This window comes from Mesoplodon mirus (genome assembly GCF_964341445.2).
Source record: "Mesoplodon mirus genome assembly, contig: HAP1_SCAFFOLD_1081, whole genome shotgun sequence".
Classification (NCBI taxonomy): Eukaryota; Metazoa; Chordata; class Mammalia; order Artiodactyla; family Ziphiidae; genus Mesoplodon; species Mesoplodon mirus.
Genome location: NW_028294982.1, coordinates 124,679 through 135,980, shown reverse-complemented (window position 1 = coordinate 135,980; position 11,302 = coordinate 124,679). Strand labels below are relative to the sequence as shown.

The following is an 11,302-nucleotide window of genomic DNA, read 5'->3' as shown; positions in this document are numbered from 1 at the left end:
ATTACCAATGGCATTTTTTACAGAACTAGAACAAAAAATCGTAAAATTTGTATGGAGACAAAAAAGACCCCGAATACCTAATGCAGTCTTGAGGGAAAAAAAAACGCAGATGGAGGAATTAGACTCCCTGACGTCAGGCTATATTACAAAGCTACAGTAATCAAGACAATATGGTACTGGCAGAAAAACAGAAACATAGATCAATGGAACAAGATAGAAAGCCCAGAGGTAAACCCACACACCTATGGTCAACTAATCTATGACAAAGGAGGCAAGGACATACAATGGAGAAAGACAGTCTCTTCAATAAGTGGTGCTGGGAAAACTGGACAGATACATGGAAAGAATGATATTAGAACACTCCCTAACACCATACACAAAAATAAACTCAAAATAGATTAGAGACCTAAATGTAAGACTGGACACTATAAATCTCTTAGAGGAAAACATAGGAAGAACACTCTTTGACATTAATCACAGCAAGATCTTTTTTGATCCACCTCCTAGAGTAATGGAAATAAAAACAAAAATAAACAAATGGGACCTAGTGAAACTTCAAAGCTTTTGCACAGGAAAGGAAACCATAAACAAGATAAAAAGACAACCCTCAGAATGGGAGAAAATATTTGCAAACAAATCAACGGACAAAGGATTAATCTCCAAAACATATAAACAGCTCATGCAGCTCAATATTAAAAAAACAAACAACCCAATCCAAAAATGGGCAGAAGACCTAGATAGACAGTTCTCCAAAGAAGACATACAGATGGCCAAGAAGCACATGAAAAGCTGTTCAACATCACTAATTATTAGAGAAATACAAATCAAAACTAGAATGAGGTATCACCTCACACCAGTTAGAATGGGCTTCATCAGAAAATGTACAAACAACAAAGGCTGGACAGGGTATGGAGAAAAGAGAACCCTCTTGCACTGTTGGTGGGAATGTAACTGATACAGCCACTATGGAGAACAGTATGGAGGTTCCTTAAAAAACTAAAAATAGAATTACCATATGATCCAGCAATCCCACTACTGGGCATATACCCTGAGAAAACCATAATTCAAAAAGACACATGCACCCCAATGTTCACTGCAGCACTATTTACCGTAGGCAGGTCATGGACGCAACCTAAATGCCCATCGACAGACGAATGGATAAAGAAGATGGGGTACATATATACAATGGAATATTACTCAGCCATAAAAAAGGAATGAAATTGGGTCATTTGTTGAGACGTGGATGGATCCAGAGACTGTCATACAGAGTGAAGTAAGTCAGAAAGAGAAAAACAAATATCGTATATTAACGCATATATGTGGAACCTAGAAAAATGGTACAGATGAACTGGTTTGCAGGGCAGAAATTGAGGCACAGTTGTAGAAAACAAACGTATGGACACCAAGGAGGGAAAACCGCAGGGCGTTGGGGATGGTGGTGGGATGAATTGGGAGATTGGGAATGACATGTATACACTGATGTGTATAAAATTGATGACTAATAAGAACCTGCTGTATACATTAAAAAAAAGACAAATCAAAGAAGAAAGCAAGAAATGTAAAAGTGAAAGTTTAAAGCCTGTTTCATCACAAGCGTCCCTTTATCATTTCACATCCATGAGCTCTGTAAATGGTTTAAAACAGTGGTTCTCAAGTGTCACCTGAGCATCCCTGGAGTCCCAAGACTCAACCGTTCAAGGGGTCCAAGAGGTCAAAACTATTTTCACAATAACAGTAAACGTTATTTCCATTCTCATTCTGTTTTAAGTGTACAGAGCAGTTTTCCAGAGACAAGATATGTGATAACGTCATACTTCTAATGGCTAATAGAATGTATGAGTGTGTGTTTGTATTTTAAATTTTTCAGTTTTATTTTCCAATACAGTAAACATCAGTAGATACAACCTACTTAAACAAAAGTTCCTTGGAATTCTCAATAATTTTTAAAAGTATAAAAGGATCCTATATATCTGCATCATAAAAAATAACAAACAAATAAATAAAAGGATCTTAAAGCCCAAAACGTTCAGAATTACTGTTTTACAAGATTGTGTCTATCAAATCGTCATTAAGGTATGATTACTTTCCCCCACTTTTAATAATCAAAGACCACACACACGCACACACACACACACACACACACAGAGTCTGCTAATCAAAACATCTGGTTGGTTTAAGCTCATCCGTGTAACACCACTAAAATGAAATAATTAAATTTGAAATACAATTGACATGTTAGCAAGTGAAGCTTTACTCTAGGTTAAGGTCAGAATTCAAATAAGCATTTTATAAAACTGGAAAAATCTTAGAATCTAATAATTAACCTCTGAGAATCCCTAAGAAGTACAGAGATTCCTAACTGAGAACTTTAGGGTATTGAAACGTACATAGAAACATCTGAGTTAAAGCTTACATTTTAAAAATATCTTTTTCTTATGCTTGTAAATATCTTTTTTTCAAAACATGGATACCAACAATAACATGTGCCTTATTTATGTCAAATCCTTCAATTAAACTTGCAAAAACAAAAGAAAAAAGAATTAGGAATATGAAGGCTGTGAGCGTTTCAAATATTTTAGTGTACCTCTTTCCAGAGTGAAATTTGCACTGCAAAATTTACCTGATCTGGCTGTTTGTAAATCCTTCATTCCTACTGCTTTATTAGGAACAGAATCTTTCACTCCAACTGCAGGCTGAATGGGTTTTGAAACAAGTTGATTAATAAATAATGTACATTTGATACAATCTGTAGTTAATAATTCAAGACAAAAATATAAGTTTTTACCTTCAAGTGAGGATATTTTTCAGGAGAATCTAAAAGGCAAAAGGGACATAGAATCAATTACACGTAACTATGAAAGCCAACTATATATTCATGCAGTTAGTACTGAGCAGAACCCTCATGCTTGGCCTTGGCAGTGAATACTTTAGGTTTTGGTGTTTTGTTTCTTGGGGGAAGTTAGGACTGCAACAAGACAGACATATGAATCCACTATAGATACTGAAGAAAAAATAGGAGTACAGGTTTAACAAAACATGCAGTTAAGATTTCAAAAGGAAGATTATGTTCCAAAAGCCTTTATAAAATAGAAAAATGCACATGTACCAATGTGAACATGCTGATTGATGAGGAGAAAAGTGATCTTTAATCAGAGCAACAAATCATGACCCCGAGAAGGTAAATGTGAAAGCTGATGGTAAAATGCAACAGCACATCTTGAATGCAATACAGCAGCATCATTTACACCGTTATACTACAGGTATTTATCATGTTCTTCAGTTTGTCCTGTAATTTAGGAAGTGCACAGTTGGGATGACAGTTCAGTTGAATGTATAATTCATTTCTCATCAGAGAAAGGGTTATGAACTGATCAGCTTGGATATACACTTGTAGAATAATAGTTCATAAAAATATTCATGTTTTTCCATACCCATGTGGGCTACTGGTATGCCTACATTTCTTGGATCCTCTAGTTTAGTCATCTTAAAGTTTCTCGATCCACTCATGCAAGAAGGTATATAAGGCACATCTAAGAAATAACGTATTATAAGTTTTCAACATCGAAGTACGATTATCAAAAGGGAAAAAGTAAATTTTACTGCCACAGAATTATTAGATATTAAAAATCTTTCATATTTCAAAATCAGTGTAGTATTTACTGAAAATAACAATTCTAGCATTTAGGGAATGAACCCTATTAATTTCTTTTGTTTCCAAAATTAGTTTGGTTCAGTATATCATGCTAATGTTTAAAAGGATTTTTGTGAAACAATTATCATCAAAAAATTAGCTATCTTAGGGACTCCCCTGGCGGTCCAGTGGTGAAGACCCCATGCTTCTACTGCAGGAGGCACGGGTTCAATCCCTGGTCGGGGAAATTAAGATCCCACATGCCAAGCCAAGCAGCCAAAAAAAAAAAACCACAAACCTATCTTAAAAAAACAAAAAACAGCCAATGCTTCCATATTCAAATTAATCTCATTTGAATAACACATACCAACACAACATATATCTTTGATGCCTGATAGTTACAAGGAGGAGCTGGGGTTTACCTCAATTCTAGCACCCACTCCTGCTTCCAGTATTCTCTGGAGCAGCAATGACCTAACCTTGTTTCAGTGTAAATACACTGAAGTCATCTAACGAGAGTTCTCTCAAGTTTCCTCATCACCTCCACAATCACCTCCCTAACACCCTTCTTTCCCCCCTCTTTCCTTTCACTATATTCTTTCCTCTTCAAAGGTAGTCTCTGGATCTGTGGTCTTAATTCTCTCCCTTTGACATTCTTTTTATGGATCATCCCCACCACTTCTTTTTTCCTCTTTGCTTAGCAGTGGCACCTTACATCTATAAGTTCTACTTCAACGCTTTGCTACCCTCTGGCTATAAACACACTCAGAAAGAAAAACAAAATAATACTCTTCCTTGATCCTGTTCTGTCTTGAACTATCCAGTGGCTCCTCTTCCAGATTTCTCTCAATGCAAGCCTACACCCTTGCTACTCTGAGAGCTTGTCAGAAATGCACAATCCCAGACCTGCTGCTCAGCATGTGCACTTTTCACAAGGTCCCCAGGGGACTAATTAAAATTTGAGAAACTCTGGCCTATCAGTCTGCTTCTACATTCCCACAGTAAGAGTGGGAAAGCTTTGCTGTTCGTCTCTGACAAGTTTCGGTGCTGGAAGCTCACTTCAAATTTGTCTCACGTTTCAAATACTCTTCTCTTCCCTTTTCTAAAGACCTATTTTACTTTGCCCCCGTCCTCCACAGACCCCTGCTTCCTTTTCCTTCATTTACTCCCTGTAACCTCTGCCTCTCTCATTCTTTAGTCCTTCTTTCCTCTTCCTCATTTCCCGACTTTCCTTAGGTTGTAGAGTACCTTGAAACGGAACTAATAATTTAGCTCCTTAAAGGGGACTCTCAATTTAATCTGTGGCTGACACCAGATAAGATACACAGCTTCCCTCCTTTTCTCATCTTTTTCCTCACTATGCATTTGACAGGTGATTTTCCTTTTTTTTTTTTGCATCAACAGTGTTATGTTTTTTTAATAGTTTTCAGAATATAAGCTGCGTAGCTTTTTAGAATAAAAAATGATATAACTTCAGGTACATGCTTTAGGACACTTGGTTAAACAACAAGCAAACTGTGTCTTTGAGGACCACCTCAAAAGGGTGGCACACTTCACAGTGTAACTTGGTAACAGACATGGAGATAGATGATTATATCATGGCATGTTGTCTACAAAAGAACATCTGGACACTCAGAGCTTAAATAGAACACACCACACAGTTAGGTATTCAAGCACTGCTTTTTGGCCAAATAAAAACTGCCTAAAAACTGCTGATGGATTTTTGACAAGAAAAAAAGATGTAGCTGCTTAGTTCTTCTGATACAGCACTTCTTTTCCAGAATGAGACAGGCTCAGTTCAACTTGAAATCAGTGTGAGGAATGATACTTCCTCTTAACCGACAGGTGATTTTCTTTGGCTATTAGAATATATCAGAATTCCCATTTTAAATCAACATGCTGTCAAATGACTTTTTCATAAAAATATAGTTCTTACCTTCTACTTGTCCATTTAATATATTTTTTCCTCTTTGACCTGCAGCTCCAGATAAATGATCAACATACTTCTCTGGAAGTCTCTCAGAGATACTCTGTTAAAATTGATATTAATAATGAGTTGCATAAAGCTTTCCTAATCCCCTTCTAATAGCTGGAAATACCCTACTTTTTAAAAATTTCCTACTTTACAAGCAATTAGATTTAAAAATAAGAGAAGCATGCATTGAAAACCCAAACACTGAAATAGAAAACTTCATATACACTCTCTAGATCAAGTCTATCTTTTATCCTCATTTGGCTACTGACTCTGTAAACTGAGCATGGAAAGCCAGAGGAATTATTTTCACAGACAAAAAATGTGCCTGACTTACAGGCACATTTCAGCAAAGAATTAACTTCAAAACACCTAACTCTACTTTACATTCATTGTCAAAAGAAGAGAGTATTTTTAAAAAATATGTGTTTAAATAAATGCTTTAATAAGTACCCTTGCTATAAATTTAAAATATTTCTAAAGACAGAAATTTTTTAGTATTAAATTAATATACTTGGCATGAAAATAAACCATGAAGTATTTCATGTTGAGCATAAACAGAACACTGTAGAAGCTGCTTCATTTAGGTAAACAAGGGCTTATAAGAATCTGTAATTTGATAAAATTTTTATTAATAGGAAAAATAGTTGAATAAAATAGCGAAGTAGCAATAAAAACTGTTATGTTTAAATAATAGGAGAAAATTTAAATATAGTTATGCAACTCTTCAAAAAAGTACAGCAAGCTTTAATAAGGGAAGAATAAGAACATTTATTTATTAATAATCTAAATGTGCCAAGCTTTTCTTATGCACATTTTATTTTCTACATACAACAACAATGATAAAAGTGATTGTAAGGACAGTTACCCCACTACCTGTTTCCTGGTCCTTCCAAGATGCGAGAGTGTAATGATGGGATCCGCTGCTCTCTTTGTCCAGAATGTCCCTCTCCTGGACCCTGACATGACTGGCTCTTTCCCATCCTCCCCTTGGTAGCTTTTCTCACATGCAGATCTTTTCTGACTACCTAAATTCCACTCCCACTCCCATCCCCATCCTAACTACAAACTCTCTCAATGTTGTCTAACGTAACATTCTCCATTTTCTTTGTCTCTCACTGTTGTGGCCTCTCCCGTTGAGGAGCACAGGCTCTGGACGCGCAGGCTTAGCGGCCATGGCTCACGAGCCCAGCCGGTCTGCGGTACGTGGGATCTTCCCGGACCGGGGAACGAACCTGTATCCCCTGCATCGGCAGGTGGACTCTCAACCACTGCGCCACCAGGGAAGCTCTCTCCATTTTCTTTACATGAAGGACTTAACAGTGACTTATAAAGGATTCCTGTTGGGTTTTATGTTCCCACCACTACAGCCTTACCCCTCAATTGGTACAGTCAGTGTCTAACTGCCCAGTATATAGTTGGTATTCAATAACAGGAATTTATTTAAGAACAAAACATTTAAAATGTCGAGAGGACCTCAAGTACCAAAGCACTTGATACCTATAGGAGATCTCTGATAACAGTCTATAGAAACTTAACATACCCCAAGCTAGAAATCCACATGCCCGTTCTAATTTTCCTATTCATAACACTACTGTCATTTTATTGTCCTTCAGGTTTTAAAAAAGTGCCCCAGCATTTAGTGAGTCACTAATTGCCACTGTGATCATTTTTGTCTTACATTTCTATAGCACCCTTTACAGTTTACAAGGTGTGTTCACAGCTCTTACCACATCTGTTCCCTACACCTACCTGACAAGTGGGTACCAGTACCATTTTTACGAAGGACGTCACTGACGCTCAACCAGGGTAGACAAGTTTTTCCGAGATCCCACAGCTCGTGACAGAACCAGGATGCTACCATGTCTTTTGACTTTAAACACAGTGCTGTATCACTGCAGCAGCTGCCTAGGTCTAACAGATCAGGCCCTTCTTATCTCTTTCCATAGCTGTCACCTTACAACAGGTCATCATTACTTTATATTTACGTTACTTCAAGTATGGCTGCCATAAAGGTACTCAACGCACACTAGTTTATCCAAAATGGTGTGTACTTATTAAAACATCGCTAAACCAAACTGTTGTTATTATAACGCCACATACTTATTATTCCCCATTCTTTTGCTTCTCTTGAAACGTTCCTTGCAGATCTATTTGAAAATCCAAATGTACTAATACTTTCAAGTCTCAGGCACTATCTTTTTCAGGTCTAAGTGGTAAAAAACTACATTTCAACCTGTTTCTCTCTGAACCTCACTAGGAGTTTTACACATCCATATGTACCAAAGAAACATACATTTGCTTGGGAGACTGGGACTGACAGATACACCCTACTATATATAAAATAGATCAATAATAAGGACCTCCTGTATAGCACAGAGAACTCTACTGAATACTCTGTAATGGCCTATATGGGGAAGGAATCGAAAAAAGAGTGGATATATGTATAACTGATTCACTTTGCTGTATATCTGAAAGTAACACAACATTGTAAATCAACTAGACTCCAACAAAAATTTTTTAAAAAAAGAAAAGAAAAAAGAAACATACATTTGGCCATAGGCTGACCTGGAATAATGCTTCAGTTTTTAGATAAATTTAACTTCAGAACCTAAACTGATTCCTTATGACTTCTAAGCCTTGGTTTTTTCTCTGTGCTACACTGGTTTCATTAGGTGGATCTTGCAAATTAACAAAAGCGTACTATGTGGTAGTTATTATACTTAGCACACAATTATTTAGTTAATTACAGGTTAAATATATAAGGAAAAACTTTGATGGGCAAATGCAAAGGTGAGAAAGTAAAGTCAAAGCATCCCCCCTTTTATGTTTTAACATCACTCAGTGTTTATATTTTAAAATAAAAAATAATAATAATAATAGAAGACAGTACCTCAGAATCCCAAGGTGATTCTATACCTTCCTCTTCTCCTAATCCTAATGCTGACATCATATCTGTAGAGTGCAGCCAAAGATACATTAATGAGAACATTTACTGCTATGAATTTTAAATACATACATGTCTATCTCCATCCACAAATATTTAAATAAAATAAAGTAGCAGAAAAGAATTTCAGAAGGTTGAGGCATTCTTAGGAAGAAAAATAGTTGGTAGTAGTTGGGATACTTCTGAGGAAACAGAGCAAAAGAAACATACTTTAAAAGAAATGGAAAGAAAAAAAAAAAGGGCTTCCCTGGTGGCGCAGTGGTTGAGAGCCCACCTGCCGACGCAGGGGATATTGGTTTGTGCCCCGGTCCGGGAAGATCCCACATGCCGTAGAGTTGCTGGGCCCGTGAGCCGTGGGCACTGGGCCTGTGCGTCTGTAGCCTGTGCTCCGCAAAGGGAGAGGCCACAGCAGTGAGAAGCCCGCGTACCGCAGAAAAAATAAAAAGAAAGAAACGGGTAGTAAATTTGGATCTACACACTTTAGATGTTTTTAGACTAGCCTTTAAGCATAGAAAAAAATTCATAAATATTCACTAACTCACCACTCCTATTATTTTTCTGAGCTCCATCAACAGAAGTCAAATTGTTATGATCTGTTTGCTCTTGTGGAGTGCTTTCAATATCAGTATCATTTTCTTTTACTCCTATTTCTGGATTTGTTGCTCCTTCCTATAAAAACAAAACAAAACAAACACCTCATTCCAGAAAACATCATATTCATTCATTTGGTCATTCAATCAATCAGTAAGACCACAAACATTTACTGGATCTATCAAATCATCGGCACTATCCTGGGAGAAAAGCTGGAAATATAAATAGATGACCGATTCTCCTCTGTAGTCCAGGAGAAGTAGAGCTACATGAAAACAAGTAAGAACAGCAAAGTATCATTCAAAAGCTCTACAACTGATGTGAACAGAGTACAGGAAGGGCACACAGGAAAGAGGAGTCAGCTGTATCTGGGTAGCTCAGGAAATGCTGCAAAGACAGGTCTGTGTCTTAAAAGACACACACAGTGTAGAGCAGGGATGTGAAGGGGATTCTAGAAAGGGCAGCCTGAGCAAAAGGACGAGGCGTGAAACAACATAACAAGTCACGTGGAAAACTAGAACACAGTTACCGGGAATGGTATGGAGAGACAAAACTGGAGGATCAGAGCCAAACCAAAAAAAGCAAGTGTCCTCCTAGAACATGAACTTTCTCCTTCATGTGATGGGGATCCACTACATAAGTAGAGGTGTTACATCTTCACAAATATATTTTAGAAAGGTCACTCTGGCAGCAACGTAAAGATGAACATCAGGGGAGCAAAACTAGAAAAGAGCATTTCAAAATTATAAGTGAGAAAGTAATAGGAAATGAAAAATGGTAAGCAGGTAGAAAATACTGAACTTGATGAGCAACAGGATGTGGTGATTTCAGGGAGGGATGGAGTCCAGGATTTTTCCTGCTTTGGTATTTCAGTGATGTTATCTACTAGGATGGGGAAGACAGATGACAGAGTAGCTTACAAAGAGTCAGGAAAGAGGAAAGCATCAGGGACAATGTCTTCAGTTTGGGGCATAACAAATTTGAGGCACCCAGGGGACTTAGAGGAAAGATTTGGATAAATGCATTTGGATTAGTAATAGATAAACTTATTCAGGAAAAGCATATGATGTTAAGATAAATATCTGTAAAATATACTAACCTGGTATAATTAAATGATGCAAACCTATGCAGAGTTCTGAACTTTTGAAAATATAAACAAGACTGGGGAAGAAAACTATGAGATTCAATTTTTCGATTATATATTGCAACATTTGTTTAAGGATAAAAATATACACTTTCATGAATATGCACAAATATTCATTTCTGGGATATTATAGCAATAAGCATTTTTAAGTGTAATGAAAAGATTTAATTGTAAAACACCAACTCAAGAGACTACAGGAAAACTCCTTTTCAAAAATTAATCGTAAAACATAAGTTTGAAATTGTAGAAGAGAATGTTTATGTGATTATGGAATTATGAGGCATTTTTAAGTACTACTATGATGTATGGAAGAAATATAAAACCCTATTTTAAAATTCACATGGTTTCCTTATTCACCTGTGAACAGCACGCTAATAACTCTTACTATCTACGCCTTATAGAATGGCAGTTAAAGATTGGGGAAATGATATAGAACTAAAAAAAATTAGTAAAACTATGATTATCCAAGTTGGAGATTTAAAAGTTCTCAGATACATCTATGATTAACAAACAGGACCCAATATTCACATGAGGGAAGAACAAAGCGACTAAAAAATCAAGTAACCAGGATTCCTGGGTTTTAGATATGAAAAAATTTACATGTTAGTTTAACTTGTATAACAAAATATTTACATGCTAGTTTAACCATAAATACTGAAGTTAATAAAGTTTCTCAAGAATAACATGAAATGTACCTACTGCTGGAGATATTTTAAAAAGTAAAAAATTATCTTGCAAAGATAATTTTGTACACTCTGCTGGTAATTTTTCCTTCCTTATTATTTTATAATAACAAGTAGTTTATATTAGAAAAAAATCATAAATAGTGCTTTCATTCATTTGATGTGTGTATATGTGCCCATTATGTGCAGATATTACTAGGAAAAGATAAATCAGAATCTCTCCAGAAAAAAATGATTTCTATATTTTTTTCTTTAAGACTGTTGCAGTTTAAAATTTTCTCATTTCATGACTTGAAATTAAGAACCTCATTTACACAATTAGAAATTATAATCT

General features: G+C 36.2%; 1 protein-coding gene across 3 annotated transcripts in view; it reads right to left on the bottom strand.

Moving 5' to 3' along the window:
* Positions 1-1,088: 1,088 nt before the first annotated feature.
* Positions 1,089-11,302, bottom strand: part of LOC309797840 (ankyrin repeat domain-containing protein 26-like) — a 37,759-nt gene continuing 27,545 nt past the window's right edge. For 2 of the 3 annotated variants that reach the window (XM_082646231.1, XM_082646233.1), the window contains 6 exons: positions 9,093-9,219; positions 8,497-8,558; positions 5,568-5,661; positions 3,432-3,530; positions 2,786-2,814; positions 1,089-2,693 (listed from right to left, as the gene is read on the bottom strand). In XM_082646231.1, the coding sequence (XP_082502357.1) occupies positions 2,541-2,693; positions 2,786-2,814; positions 3,432-3,530; positions 5,568-5,661; positions 8,497-8,558; positions 9,093-9,219 (564 nt within the window). In that variant the 3' untranslated portion in view covers positions 1,089-2,540. The remainder of the gene's footprint in view (positions 2,694-2,785; positions 2,815-3,431; positions 3,531-5,567; positions 5,662-8,496; positions 8,559-9,092; positions 9,220-11,302) is intronic. The other variant, XM_082646232.1, reaches the window with a different exon arrangement.